Here is a 15,732-nt window from a genome sequence, read left to right as displayed (position 1 = left end):
CTAAGGACCGTTTCCAAAGATCAACTAGTACCATGACTTTTAATCCACTTATATTTGTACTTGGCGTCAGTGCACTGTCAATGCACTTTAAAATATTAAGCCGTTATGAAAAAAAAAGGAGAGTTGTGGGGAAAGAGCTGCCCAGAAACAGAATGCGTATTGGGGGCCAAGATTCAGCTGAACTTCCCCGCTGGAATACTTACCGGGCACTTCGGAATAGCGGCGTGCATGAACATGCTGTTGCTTGTCTCTCAGGCGTTTTCTCATCGTCCGAAAGATAAAGCTCAAAACCCTCCGCTCTTCAGTCCGACCCTTCCTCATTCGAGCACGCTCCGACCCATCCTGTCCTAGCTGATCCTGTGCCAGCTTAGAACACTGTGCCTACTCATGATCCACAACTGCGCAGCAAACACGGACAAAAGGGAGACGACATCCAAATCCGAATAGTTATCTCATCTCCTGCTAAACTGGATAATCAACCAGCCCTTTCCAATAAGCGGAAAGCCTTTTCGCTGGTGCGAGCAAGAATCTTTCGAAGTACCTTAAACACGTTCACTGGTCTGAAACATAAGGTGCAAGAAAATGATTTCATCAGGATTTCCGTCTCACGGCTACATTTTTCAGTGGGACAAGTCGCCTGGGCCCTCGAGCCCAGAAGTAACAAATCAGTGCTCCCTTTACAGTCTGCGCACTCGAAGATCATCATCATCATCAGCCTGACTACGGCCACTGCAGGGGAAAGGCATCTCCCATGCCTCTCCAATTAACCCTGCCCTTTGCCAGCTGCGGGCACCGTATCCCCGGAAACTTCTAATCTCCTCCGCCCACCTAACTTTCTGCCGCCCCCTGCTACGCTCGCCTTCTCTTGGAATCCACTCCGTTACCCTTAAGGACCAGCGCTTATTTTGCCTTCGCATTACATGCCCTGCCCAAGCCCATTTCTTCCTCTCGATTTCGAATACGATGACATTAACCGTCGTTTGTTCCCTCACCCACTCCGCCCGCTTCCGATATCCTAAAGTTACATCTATCATTTTTCTATCCATAGCTCGCTACGTTGTCCTTAACTGAAGCTGAACCCTTTTCGTTAGCCTAGTTAAAAAAAAATAAATGAAGGGGACATTTAAGCTGCACGCGAGAGCGTTGATAGATTAATGCCCATATGCGGAACTGGTCATCCTCGACTTTACATTCATAGATGCCTGGGAGTCCTCATATCACACATGGCGCAGTCATGTAGCAGTGGTGGCAGAGCCTGCCGTGCGATGACAGGTGCTGCCAACTGTGGGGCTTGTGCGACCAAGGTTGCACTTTTCATGGCCTCCGAGATCGCTTATGATCTTGGAGGCCATGCACTTTCTGAGCAAGCTCTCGCGCCCAATTATTAATCAAACATTTTAGGTTCGATTGGTGCGGATTTATGTCTCGAAAGCGTGAAGGATGTCTCGCTGTATTGATTTTATATACATGTCGAGATGCTTGTTCCGACCTGAACTGAGTGTTTACTGTTCCTGAGACGGGCGGAAGGGGTTACAATTTTGTTTTGAATTATCGGAAATGTATTCCCGGAGTCTCAGAGTTGGAGCGAAATTGTCGAGATCCTTCAGTAACTGGCATTCCTCATTTCGGCCAGTGTTTGGACAGAATTTAAGTCCACGTGATGAGACTGATTTTTCCTTCTTGTTTAGGCTTGCGTCTGCGAGGTTAAAATAGTTCACCTGAAACTGTGAACTATCGAATGTTCTAATAAATAGGCTTGTGGCACCGCAAATATTGCGAAAGCAAAAATTTGTTTTTAAGCCCTGCGACAAACAACTGTTGCGTTTTACTTGTCATAAATGCGGGAAGGATATGTGACAGTCTTTTTCCCTACTCTTCCCTGTCGGTTTGAGAGGAAAAAAAAAACTTGTTCCGAAGGCGAAGGGATTTACATGTTGACGTTCGTGCACATGAGGCGTAGTACATTTTTTTGAAGAGTATTGACATACCACTAGTCTACACGAGAGCTTTAGTTGATGGATCGCTTGTACATCTACGGTTCACCGTGGACGTACAGGTTAGGACGCGAGTATGGGCCTGAACACGAGAAAATAGTTTAATTTGAGCGCTTGTCGCTGTCGGGTTGATGATGGAGAAGGGCTTTAACAATAACAGTCCAGCAGCGCGTCTCTTTCCCTCACTCCAGGTTCTCTCCAAATTAAACGTAAGGTTAAACTTGACTTGCCTGCGACCTTGCGTATCTGACGAAGCATGACAGTTTCAAACGCAGATGCCTAGCTTATATTCCTTTTAATGAAAAAAAATATGAATAGGAAACGTCATAACGTTTCAGTTTTCTTCCAATCGGTCTGCTTGTTTGAGTTTGTGATCGATCACTTTTTGAATCGCATTGTCAGACCCCGGAGACTTCTGGTTCCTGTAAGTAGCATCAGGAAGGGGTTTGATTTTCTCATCTGTGCTGGGATGCACGCGTTTCCTATTAACCACTCGCTTTAATGTTCTCCTTTGTTACTCTTCGCGTTTTTTTTTCTTTCGTGCTTTCTTTTGCATTGTTAAAAACAAGCTACAAGATATGGGAGCAGGCCTTGTATGTGCTTACAAGGTCGCTACCTACACGAGGGCAGACGTGAGAACCAAGCCAACAATCGTCGATATCTGCCGCGGTGAAGTTCGCAAAAAAGACCCCCCCCCCCCCCTTTTCTGTTTGCTATTTGCTCAGGCGAGCACCATCTATAGCGTTCCTTTTTTTTTTTCTTGCAGCTGAGTGCGTATGCCTTCCTCTCAGGACACGCTGCCGCTATGATTTTGGTATGAGCACAGCCGCAGCTGCAGCTGCGAGTTTTCAAGGCAGCAGTATATTTCTAAAAAAAAAATGCAGATGGGCATGTAATAAGGAGGAAAAAAAATGCAGTAATGTCCTTCTTCTGCGACAGTTACATGCCGTTGATGTCGAGCCTCTCTGTCCGAAGGCTAAGCGGACCATAGTTGTCCGGTTGTACAGGCCCGTTCGGCACGGCCACCTTTAGCGCCCCATTCGGTTTTCTCGGCTGTGTGACTGCACTCAAAAGGCGACGACGGCCGCGTCGAACGGCTGCCAGGCAGAGGACGCCATGTTTACCCATCTCGTTCGGCATCCTTTCCTGGTGGCGATCGCGGTGCTGGCCTGCGCTGGAACTGGCAACACAAAGAACCTCTGCGACAATACTCCGGGTGAGATGTGCGGCCCATTTCATGCGCTGCTTTTGTTGTTTGTCGTGCCAATTATCGGAGTAGTTAAGCTTAATTTGCGCCGGTCGTCGTGTAGTAGTAGTAGTAGTAGTAGTAGTAGTAGTAGTAGTAGTAGTAGTAGTAGTAGTAGTAGTAGTAGTAGTAGTAGTAGTAGTAGTAGTAGTAGCAGCAGTAGTGTAGTTGCGGTACTGGTAGTGGTAGTACCAGTAGTGCTACTATCGTCGCGCTGTAGCGGTAGTAGCAGTAGTGGTAATACTAGAGTACTATTACTGTCACGCAGTAATGGTAGTAGCTGTGGTAGTAGTAGGGGTGGCCGCCGTTATTGTCAGTGGTAGCTGTAGTAGTAGTAGTGCTGGTTGCAAGTAGCAGCGGAAGCAGCAGCAGTACCATTAGTAGTAGTGGTGGTAGCAGCAGCACTACTACTACTACTACTACTACCGCTGCTGCTACCACTACTACTACCACCACCACTACTACTACTACTACTACTACCGCTGCTGCTACCACTACTACTACTACTACTACTAGTAGTAGTAGTAGTAGTAGTAGTAGTAGTAGTAGTAGTAGTAGTGGTGGTGGTAGTAGTAGTGGTGGTGGTAGTAGTAGTGGTGGTAGCAGCAGTCGTAGCAGTAGCAGCAGTAGTATTAGTAGTAGTGGTGGTAGCAGTAGCAGTAGTAGTAGTAGTAGCAGTGGTGGTGGTGGTAGTAGCGGCAGCAGTAGTAGTAGTAGTAGTGGTGGTGGTAGCAGCAGCAGTATTAGTAGTAGTAGTAGTAGTAGTAGTAGTAGTAGTAGCAGCAGTAGTATTAGTAGTAGTGTTGGTAGCAGCAGCAGCAGCAGCAGCAGTAGTAGTAGTAGTAGTAGTAGTAGTAGTAGTAGTAGTAGTAGTAGTAGTAGTAGTAGTAGTAGTAGTTTCGGGGTTCGAACCCCGGACCAGGACGAATTTTTCTTTAACTGTGAAGTTTCTGAGAAAGCTGTATAACTTTCCTTTGTAGCCGTATAGCTAATGTAGTGTTAAAACGGGGCTACCACAGTATTTTTTTTTGACGTTTTAACTATAAAACTTCACGGCAATTCTAGTCTGGACAGAACTTGTTGTTTTTAGTCGGTGGCCGTCATTGCTAGTCAACGATTGCGTAGTGCTTCAAGGAGTTAACGGCAAGCGAGATCTACGCGGACAGGAAAAGAACGTTTCAAAACCGTGCTTGTTTTTGTGCAACAGCAAATAGGTTGGCAGCGGCACTGAAAAAGAGAGCTGATGACGGGTGAACACCAATCCGATCGTCCGAGAAGTAGGACGGCGGCAGAGACAATATTAGCCGTGTCACCGGTACCACCATGTACGATCCCCGACTGACCATGCGGCGGGAAGTAATATATGTGGGAATACCACAAGAACGTGTGTATGCCTCTCTATGCCTTCAATTTCACATGGGGAAATCTTGTGCCGGACGGATGCATCGAAATCCCCCCGCCGCGGTGGCTCTGTGGTTACGGCGCTCGGCTGCTGGCCCGAAAGACGCGGTTTGGATCCCTGCCGCGGCGGCCGAATTTCGTTGGAGGCGAAATTCTAGAGGCCCGAGTACCGTGCGATGTGAGTGCACGTTAAAGAACCCCAGGTGGTCGAAATTTCCGGAGCCCTTCACTACGGCGTCCCTCATAGCCTGAGTTTCTTTGGGACGTTAAACCTCAATAAGCCAAGCCAAGCATTGAAATCTGACAGAAGAGCGAAGGAAATAAATGTTGACCGCTGCTGCTGCTCACTTGAAGCGTCTACGTGCCAACATTTAGGGTTTGTTCGCAAATCAAGGTAAAAATGTGGAAGCGCGTCAGTATGATGTTTTCTTAGACTTGTCGGTCACCCAACTTTAAAGCGCTTTCGCGACATTTCGACCCACAAGCGAAACAGATGAAACAAGAGTGGCAACAGATGAAACGTTCCAGCTCTCCACTTTCAAGATGGTTCTGTCAGCATTTGTTTCCGTGACTGGCCGTGGTCACCTTTTATCGGAGCATTTTTCGATGGTCTTTTTCCTCCTAAAATTTCGAGACAGTTTGTGTGGAATGTTAATCGAACCTCGTTAAAATTTTAAGACCACCATTGGTAGAAATCTCCGGGCAAAGCTAGAAAACTGTAGTTATTCTTCTCCAAATTACACAATACAGGACGGGTTTAAGAAGGAAGGAAGTGGAGAGGGCCGCGTTTCATTGAAGCCGTAAAAAGTGAGAATAGAATAGTTATGCAGCCATTACTCCGCAAACACTAACTGTGGAATGACTGCAATGCTTAAAATTTCTGTACACAACGCGCCCTTATGCAGTGACAAGGTACTCGTATAAGCACAAATGACAAGGCAATCGGTTTTCTTCTCTACAACAGACGAACCGACCATGCTGCAGGTGCTGAAGCCCGTGGCCAAAAGTATCTTCGTGTGCATCGACGAGGTCCTGCTGGCATACAAAGTTCGCGGTGAATTCGCGAGCGCGGTGAGTACTTCCGCGTGGGAGTATTCAGAAGGCGTGGCTAACGACAGGGACGCCCTGGTCCCTTTAAGCGTTGTTATGAGCTGCGAAAGCACACTGTTTCCTCCTCGGCCAGCTTCATACGCTAGGAGGCTAATAGACTTTTGCCGTGCTTGAAGTGAACAAATTTCAAAGCAGCACCCTTATCCCGAAAACCCATATTAGCGGATGCCGATATTGGGGCCCTCCAACCACTTTGGCTTGTGGCGTTTAAACACCTTGCCTTGTACAATTCGCACTTAAGACCTTAAAGAAAAGAAAACTACATGGCTAAAGCAAGAAAAAATAGGGTCAAGGGTAATTGGACGACGACTGCTTATCTTGATTTCTTAACAATCCGCATTCGTTTTATCTGCCGCTTCAAAGCGACTGCAGAAAAATTGGCAGGAACGTTGCCGGCTAAGATGGCGGGGTTGTATTGACGGTATTGCTTAAAGTAAGCGATATTTATGACATGGACTCAGTGAGAGGTTACTTGACACAGTCGTTATGCGTCACCTCCTTTTTGCCGAGGTATGTTCCGATAGCGGTATAATCGTGCTTGACTAAAAGTTGATGAACTGCAGAGAAGCTCTTAGTCCTTAAAGGTGCACGGAAGAGGACTCTGAACTCCTCTTTTTGCCGCGGAAACTTCGTTCTTAGGAACTTAAGCATTCTTAGAAATTTCAATTTATTGCCCTGTGCGGCCGATTTTCCTAATTAAATTAGGTTAACGTCCGGCTCCCACTTTTTTTTTAATTCTCGGCATACGGTGGGAGGAATCGACCAACGAATTCAGTGCCTTTCAGGCAGTCGCGTGGCGAATTTGCTTTCGCTTTTATTTTGTTTCTTTTAGGCTTTCCTGAATAAATAGGTCTATAGTCAGAGACTACATAGCTGCAAATTAGGCCCACGGAAATAAAAATACGCGTGGACTCTTTGCTTTCGCCGATCACTACGTATCACTCCGCCGATGGCAGAGCGTCAAGCCGCCACGGGACTGGGCGAAATGTTGGTTGACTCTTCCCACCGTATGCGGGGAATTAAAGAAAAAAGGCGGGAGCCCGACGTTAATCCGATTTAGATCAGGGAACTCGGCCGCACAGGGCAATAATTCGAAGTTTCTAAGCAGGCTCAGAACGCGTAGATCGAGTTCCAGCGGTAAAAATGCGAGTTCAAACTCCTCTTCAATGCACCTTTAAACCACTTTAACCTTTAAGCCACACTTTGATGTTTACTAACTTTGTTATTATTGTTTTGTTTGTCATTTTACCCACCCTGCTTGGACCTGTATAATGTTTGCAGTATTCAATAAAGAAGAAGAAGAAGAAATGTTGGGCGCATGAGCGACCGCTTCTATTCAATTTAGAGACCTACTGTTGCAAATTTTATTTGTATACTGACTGAGCTCGTGGCAGCACTGCCTTACTGCCTACTCAGGACTACATATGGCCTCAAATGATCTTGCGTGCCGAAGGCACTAGTGATATTTGCGGCAAACATGAGCCAGTTTCAAGTCGTAACGCCCAACGCATTTGCACGCAGGTACTCGAGCACGTCTGCGAGGCGCATAAGGGCTGCTTTGGAAAATACTTGGGGAAGAAACCGGTGGGTGTTTTGCTTCCACATGCTCGCTTCTCACGATATGAGGAATATAATGTCAATCATTTGCAGTTGGCAATCGACTGGTTAATAGCTTGTTTTACGACACGGAACCACCTGTTTAAAAGAGGTCAGAACACTGCGAAATGAATGCGTTTGAAGGCAGGAATCGGTAGCAGAAAGTTGCGAGGTGGCTGCGTTGGTATACATTGATGAACAAGACAGATAAGGCAGCAGCTGAAAGACGCTGTCTTGCAGAAAATAAAAATCTGTGAATGTGACCCGGTACCCGAAGCCGAGAAAACTGTATATAGAGTGTACTGAAGAATACAGCGCTGAGTATAAAGTTAGTTCTCCTGGTAGAAGGCTCAAACAAAAATACGTATGCTGCAAAAGCTTGAAAACGAGAAAACTCCTCGCTGTAGAAAAACAAAGATTGCTATGACGGTTGTAAAAAAATTACACCCTGGGCTCCTTACGTATGCAGTGCGCCACAAACTCGAGCACTCTTAAGATATTCATCGACAGGGTGCTCGTTCCACAGGACGAGGCCACATAGTTTCGTTTAATTGTAAATGACATAAAATAATAAAAAAATATAACAAACTGCGAACAAAACCACAATGCAGCACTAATATTTTGCGCGCAGATCTTTATTTTTTTTTTGCTTGGCAGGCGTGTTAAAATAAAATGAGCGCTTAATAGCCGAACGACGAAATCACATAAACCTATTGTTCCATACGACCAAAAATGCTCACGCATTTGTGTATTACGAAGCGGCGAGTAAGCCTTCAGATTCGAATGGCTCATAAGTTTGCGACATGCTTTCAGGCAGCTCTACCTTTTTCCAGGATTCTTTTCCCGACTCATTAACTCTCTTATTCTTTAATTGCTAGCAACCGCAGCATGTAGAGTCAAGGATTATTGATAGCTTGCGAGCAGGTATGGCTCCGGGTATGGTGTGAAAGGCGAGGCTGAGGAGTGGTAAAGAAGTATCACAAGAACTAACCGAACAAAAAAATGTTAAACGATTAAGTTTTCTTTGCATAAAAGAAACTTGTGCTCATTGCAGACTAAAGAAGGTAGAAACGAGAGCATCGATTGCCTGATCCAATACGTGGAGCCTCGAATGGTGAGTAATGATCAGTCAGTCTCCTTTTTTTGGAATATCACTGCTACCCCCACTCCGCACCATACACACACACATACGCGCACAAAAATAAAAACTGGTAGAAAAACATGCCTTCAGCGTGTTACCTTTTCTCATCTGAACGAAGAAGGCAGCGATAAACTAGTCTTGCTGGCGATAAGCTAGTCCTCATAGCTCGGATGTGTAGCTTTAATCGAAATGTCTCTGCTTTCGCAATTAAACGCTAGCGCCTGCCCTCCGAGTGCCTAAAACCTCATTGTTTCTGTTTTCTTTTTCTACTCAGCCATCCGACCTCCCGACAGCAGGTCAAGAGCCCCGAGAACTGGTAGCTCCTTTCCTGGTACGCATCAGTAAATTTTTATGCCACCTTTATATATGTTTCCGCTGCCATAATTATTAAGCCTGAACATCTGCACTTGTATGAGCACCTGCGTGAACACCTGAACTGATATTAGATAATCACTACTTTTTACAAAACTCTGCAAAGACTGTGTCGCTTTCTCGCAGTTTTCCTCGGGATGGTAACTAAGGTGTGAAAAATATTCTTCTTCGACAACACAAAATAAGCTCATAACTAAAATAATTATGCCTTTCACTTTCACTTTTCACCTCTGTACTTCTGTGAGGGACAAATCAAGATGCGAAGGACTTTCAGCCCTCAACAGCTCTACGGGTACAGAGATGAAGCAATCTGTTTATTACTTATCAACGGTTCATTAAAACTGAATTTATTTATCTTTTCAAAATGTTGCAAAAACCATACCAATGGCGTACAACGAAAGTTTCTTTTCTCCAGAGCAGGTAGTGAGTGAAGTGGCCGGACCTGGAAGGTATTTCTTCTGCGGCACTAAGTACAGGCTGAGTGTATTCAGGCATTAGCAAAACAACCTTGAGAGCTTCAAGCATGCGTAGTAGCTTCTTTGCTCAAAAAGCTGAAAAAGGGGCTTTGTATCGTACAAAGTCGTTTTGTGCGGCATTCACTGGGATCAAAACTATCCGCCACAATTAATTTCTTGCATCCGACTTATCAATTTCTGACATGTCGCACTCCCTCCATGTCGTTGAGGCAGAAATAGTTCTTTCGCGTCAAAAGAAAATTTCGCTGTCACATTATCCAACAAGAACAAAACGGTAGAAGTCATTGTCGCACCTAAGCGCCGAATTTGTCGCCGAAACAAAATTTATTGTGTCCGGGTTCTTGAGTCCGGTTGTACTTGTGTCTCAGGCGCCGCACCAACACAATTTCCGACCTACTGTGAATCTTAAATGACCTAGCATTTCGCGACTACCTCCCGCTTCTTGCCGACAAAGTAGCGTTATAGCAAAAAAAAAAATATATAATAGAATTAGTTCGCAGGAATTCATGCTGCTAATTTTAAAGAGACACTAAAGGTAAATATTTATGGAAACAATAAGCTATGCTGTGTTTATAGATTACCCTTCAAGAGCCTTACCACCGATATTGTGTTGTACATGGAAGCGATGAACTAATCACTGATGGCGAAGAATTTCGTGGAGGGGGCACTGAAAACAGGTTTATGCAGGGGCACTGGGACCAGCCTTTCGTTCTGAAGTAATATTTTTGGCTTATCCTAGCTCTGTTTCTGATAAGAAATTATACATCTGAAATCTCGGCATACTAACTTCCTAATCTAGCTGGTCGTTTCAGTACCTTTAATGAAAACAACCACTGGGTTGGAGATGAACGAGATAGAAACACTTAGATACTCAGATCGATCACAAAATGAACAAGGGAGGGGAATACCTCAGGTTTCGAGCCAACGTTTCGACAAGGGGGCTTGTCTTCGTCAGAGTTACTCAGAGTTAGCTACAGGAACTCTGACACACGGAAAAATCCCATTAGCAAAAGAAAAAAAATACAGTAGCAAGTTGGTGCGTGGCTGGCATTAGTGAGTGAATGTTTATTGAAGAGGATGGTGGCTGGAGCGCATGTGGGCGCGCCCACAGCCCAGGGCTCCGGAGGCTTCTGCTAACTTTCTGGCAATAAGAAGGGGCGCTGCCTGGTCGTCGAGGCATGCGCTGGTCAGCTTCACCTTCTACCGCTGCAGGGCCGCGTTTCGCGGCTTTAGACGGTGGTGTTTTAGGGACATGTCCATGTGATATATGTTAGGTTTGCGGTGTCGCCCTACCAAGGACATTTGTCTTCGTAGAGTGTTGGACGTAGGCGATGTAAGTGGTGTACGTTGGGATAGGTGTTTGTTTGAAGACGCCGTAGGAGGCAGGAGTCTTCTGAGGAGAGGGAGGGATGAGGAAGAGGCTAGAGGCGTCTATTAAGGCGTTGGGTTTCGAGCCGGGAGGTGAAATGGGAGGATTGGGGGTATAGGGCACGAGGGGTTGGCCCCGCTCGGTGAGTAGGGAAGAATGGTGGGCCTGTTGGTAAGGCATGTCAAGGGAGAAAACCAGCCAAAAAAGACGGAAACACAAGAAGAGAACGACACAGGACAACGGCTGGACTAACAACTGAATTTTTCATTGAGTACAGACCGCCAAGTAATCACCACGCATGCGCCAAGGCAACACTCAAACATGATCACTCAAATAATCAAATTCTTTTGCCGTTAATGCTATCGATGGTGAGCTGACTCTACTCTACTCTATTCCTCACGACGAACTGTTCCATGCGGTGAAAGAACTTATTGAAGAGTCCGGTGAAGTGGCCTTTCAAACAAGATGTGGTATTCAGAGCGAAAGTTTTTTGGAGCTTCTTGCAATGTGCCTCTCTTCGACACTGGTTGAGTTTGATAACAAGTTTTATATCCAGAAAAATGGAATTTGTATAGGAGCTTGTGTAGCCCCAGTGCTTTGCAATATTTTCTTAGCAAAGTTTGACCGCTCCCTTGTAAGTTTTTTGGACGACGGGTGTGTTCTGCGAGTTGTCAGATATGTTGATGACTTTTTAGTGCTTTTAAACATCGGACATTTTGACTCCTATAAGATGATGGTTGAACATGTTTTGGGTGCCTTTAGGCGCTGCTCATCCCATTTGAAGTTTACTCACGAACTAGCCACTAACAATTCCATCCGTTTTTTAGACTTGTTGCTAACCTTTTCTGGAAAAGGCCATGTGTGCTGGATGTACTCACCAAGAACAAAAAAGGGGCTGCTACCCTTTGACTCTAACCACTCTAAACTAGTCAAGCGAGGTATTGCCAAGGCTTGTTTCCATAACGCCGTGAAAAAAAGTTGCTGCCACACCGTGTCAACCAGTGTCACTACGCAAGCCCAACGTCTATCTGATGCAGGCTTCCCAGGAGAAATGTTGAGAGCGGTCGCTGAATCCATATTAAAGGAGATGAATGGCATGGCCAAGAAGGGAAACAATGATGCACCTGACAAAAGAAAAAAAGTGCAAGTCATGCCTTATTTGCACAAAGTGGCGCACAATGTTAAGAAAGTCGCCGAGCGCCAGGGGGTCAATTTGGTGTTTTCTGCGCCAGTTAAGCTTTCAGGTCTTTGCGCACGAATTATGCCTGGCGGAAATAAGAAGCGTTGCACGACCAAACATAGAACTATGTACACAAAGTGCCGGACCGAAGTGATCTACAAGATTCCGCTGACCTGTGGAAAATTTTATATAGGTCAGACAGGGGACTGTGTGAACGAGAGGTTGCGCAAGCACAGAACAAAAGTCGGCGCTGGTGAAGATGGTAATCTTGCTCTGCATTGCAGTAGATGTCCCGGAAAATGTTCCCCACGTTTCGCAGATGTGCGTTGACACTGCGTTGACAGATATATTCCAACTCGTGTTAAAAAGACGAAGCACCGAAGCCCCTGGATCACCAGGGACATAATTCATATGAAACGCAAAATAAAAAGACTACGTAAAAAGAAAAATAAACGTATCCCAATTTTGCGACTTCGTGCTGAGCTGAAGCAAGCGCTGAAAGAAGCTAAAAAAAAGTTCTTCGATGAAACGCTGCGCCGCTTCCTCAAAACGTCGCCGCAAAAGTTCTGGCGATACTTTAGTGATAGGAAGGAGAGAATACAGGAGATTAAGCACGAAAATAAGGTACTGATAAAGAAGGAGCATATAGTAGATTACTTTAATCACTTTTTCCAGTCGGTATTCACTGCAACCCAAGATGACATAGACCTTAGTGCAGAACACCTGTTGCCTAGCCAAATGAATGACGTCATAATTACGCAGGATGGTGTATTTCAGCAGCTCCTCAATTTGGATGCTAAGAAGGCCAATGGACCAGACAACATACCAACCCAGTTTCTTCGAAGATATGCCTAGTGGGCGTCGAGATACCTTATACTTATTTTTCAAAAATCTTTGCACACCCATTGTGTACCACAAGATTGGCGCAATGCACTAGTAATTCCGGTGTTTAAAGGGGGAAACCGAGAACTTGTAAATAACTACCGCCCAATATCTCTTACATCGATTTCTTGTAAACTTATGGAACATATTATAGCGAAGCACATCTTTCATCACCTAGAAACAAGCGGTTTACTTTACCCTCACCAACACGCATTCAGAGCAGGCCTTTCCACCACTACACAACTGGTAGAGACAATTCATGATTTTGCAATGACGATTGATGGGAAGCGGCAGATTGACGTAATCGCTGTAGACTTTGCCAAAGCTTTTGACAAAGTGCCGCACAATAAATTAGTTTTTAAACTGGAAAGAGCTGGAATTAATTTGAATATTGTGAAATGGATTAAAGCTTATTTAACAAATCGTAACCAAGTGGTCAAAGTGGATGGTCATGTGTCCAGCCCACTAGCAGTGCTTTCAGGAGTTCCGCAGGGTTCTGTTCTGGGACCATTGTTATTTTTAGTCTATATTAATGATATCTCTGCTGTTCTGGAACCAAATGTACGACTAAAGCTATTCGCAGATGACTGTTTAATTTATTCTACAGTTAGAAACAAGGACGACCAGCTTAGAATTAACAACTCTTTACAGGCTTTAAGCGAATGGTGCAAAAAATGCAACATGGAAATAAATTATTCGAAATCAACATACACGCACATTACAACGAAGAAGTCTGTTCTTTTGTTCCCATATGTCATTGGTGACAAATGTTTGGTAAATGTAACTCAGTTTAAGTACCTAGGAATGACAATAACACAAAACTTAAATTGGGGCACACATATAGAAGAGGTTTGTTCTAAAGCATACCAGAAGTTATATTTTCTGAGAAAAAAATTGGAGCATGCTACACGGGATGTAAGACTAATTGCATATAAAGCTTTTGTGAGGCCAGTCCTTGAGTATGCGTCAGTAGTATGGAGTCCTAAACAGAATTATTTAAAGAAACAATTAGAAAGAGTTCAGAGGTACGCAGTACGCTTTATTTGCTGCCGATATCGAAGGACAGACTCAGTTGCGGATATGCTCTCTTCCTGTAACCTGGATTTATTAGAAACACGACGACAAAAAAATCGGCTGAAGTTATTGTTCCAGATGCTCCAAGGACAGATAAATATTCAGAAGGAAACATACATACAAGCACCAGGCAAACGCAGTTCTAGAACAAATCATGGTCGGATAATTCAGCCTTACAACGCCCGTAGTGAAACTTTCAAACATTCCTTCTTCCCTCATGCAGTTGAAATGTGGAATGATTTGCCAATGAGTGTTGTGGAACAAAGTGATGTGCATGCATTCGAACGATCTCTGGATAACCACCTGCTTGAAAGTGCCATTTGATGCTTGACTGAATGATGTACCGTGTCATGCTGATGTATTCAATGCTTGTGAATAGTGCTGTTTTTCTACGAAATTTTTATACCCTCTCTGTAAGGACCCTCACACGAGGGTTGACAGTATTGTTAAATAAATAAAATGTCACCATCCTGGGCTGCGGAAAAACACGGAAGGCTCGTGAAATCTTTGAGGCCTTCCAGATTGCCAAACATGGTGATGCTTGCGTCAGCTCACCATCGATAGCATTAACGGCAAAAGAATTTGATTATTTGAGTGATCATGTTTGAGTGTTGCCTTGGCGCATGCGTGGTGATTACTTGGCGGTCTGTACTCAATGAAAAATTCAGTTGTTAGTCCAGCCGTTGTCCTGTGTCGTTCTCTTCTTGTGTTTCCGTCTTTTTTGGCTGGTTTTCTCCCTTGACACGCTCGGTGAGTATATTCTCTAGCTATATAAGGTGTCCGCCCTGACGTTTTCATCAAGGCCCTCGTGGCCGGAGACCCAGGTGATGGCGTGGTCTTGATGAAGAGTGTCCCAGGATGCGTAGAGCCTGTTGTGGGACACGGCCGCTTGTATACGCTAGCGTACTTACATACTGTAGCAGCACTTCGCGTACTTCACCAAATGACGAAGTGCATAAATAGGCACTGCAGCACGTGAGTTCTTTACACTGTGGCCACGTTGGGCCACCGTTCGGTTTGCCACAGCATTCCAGCGAGACAGTGATGTTATGCCATGTGATTCCGCAGCGCTGCTTCCTGAGGCGCGTCGAGCTACCCCTGGAGAACGAGAAGCGGGCCAACGCTGTCTTTCACTGGTACTTCGAGATCGTGCGGCCATAAAGCGTCGTCCAGACGAGCCGGCCACTTCGACTTCGCAAACCACTGACTACGCTGTTGTTATGGCTAGCAAACGCGCTGATTACAATGAATGGAGGAAGAACATTTTAACTGCCTGCTTCATTTTTACTCCGCCTGTGGCGAAGTTATCTTTCGATGTGTCTCTTCAAGCCCACAGTGACGGGATTTGAAGGCGCAGGCTCCTTTACTCATTTTTCTAGCCTGCTTATTAATATCCACTGCATTAAAGATTAAAATTTCTGTACATAAGTAACAGCGTGTCCACTCGCAGATTTTCTGAGTTAAACAGCACATTGTTTCATGACTATATGCACAAGAAAGAGAACGAAGGCCCGGTAGGACAGGAGTTCACTTTTGAAGTAAGTCGTTTAATTAAACTCCTGTTGCTCTCACGAGGGGTGCCACAAAAAAGAAATATAATAAAGCCGTCCCCAGAATCATGCCTTTTGCCGACTTTCTAGGACTACTTGTTGTTACGAAGATAAATCTATTACATAGCGGTTTCATTTCCGCTAGGGCTGTTATTTTGTGGTGTTACATTGTGCCGTCAGTTGTGAAGAAAGCAAAGGAAGGTGCTGAAGGAAACGTCAAATCGTAGGCACAGCTGGTCTGAAGGCTGCGCCGCTGCTTCCAACCTGCTTACACCGCAGCCAGCGCGGTCATGTGGCAAAAACAATGACCTGTTAATTCGTCGGAAAACCAAAGCACAGTT

At 45.0% G+C, this 15,732-nt stretch overlaps 1 protein-coding gene across 1 annotated transcript; it reads left to right on the top strand.

Annotated features, from left to right (window-relative positions):
• Positions 1-2,946: 2,946 nt before the first annotated feature.
• LOC149363957 (uncharacterized) lies at positions 2,947-15,110 on the top strand. The gene is made up of 6 exons (XM_089570004.1): positions 2,947-3,210; positions 5,606-5,712; positions 7,273-7,335; positions 8,402-8,461; positions 8,763-8,819; positions 14,910-15,110. The coding sequence occupies exons 1-6, from the start codon at positions 3,111-3,113 to the stop codon at positions 15,000-15,002; spliced, it is 480 nt and encodes a 159-aa protein (XP_089426130.1). The 5' UTR covers positions 2,947-3,110; the 3' UTR covers positions 15,003-15,110.
• The last annotated feature ends 622 nt before the right edge of the window (positions 15,111-15,732 follow it).

The sequence above is a fragment of the Amblyomma mixtum genome, chromosome 2 (assembly GCF_055824585.1).
Source record: "Amblyomma mixtum isolate Tamu chromosome 2, ASM5582458v1, whole genome shotgun sequence".
Lineage (NCBI taxonomy): Eukaryota > Metazoa > Arthropoda > Arachnida > Ixodida > Ixodidae > Amblyomma > Amblyomma mixtum.
Note: the sequence above shows the minus strand (reverse complement) of the source record. Positions and strands in the feature narration are given on the sequence as shown.

Bases quoted from the DNA above. Each gene is read 5' to 3' on its own strand.
- LOC149363957 (XM_089570004.1), top strand. From the start codon at position 3,111: ATGTTTACCCATCTCGTTCGGCATCCTTTCCTGGTGGCGATCGCGGTG. The intron at 8,462-8,762 runs GTGAGTAATGAT...TTTTCTACTCAG, and splicing joins AATACGTGGAGCCTCGAATG to CCATCCGACCTCCCGACAGC. The intron at 8,820-14,909 runs GTACGCATCAGT...GTGATTCCGCAG, and splicing joins AACTGGTAGCTCCTTTCCTG to CGCTGCTTCCTGAGGCGCGT.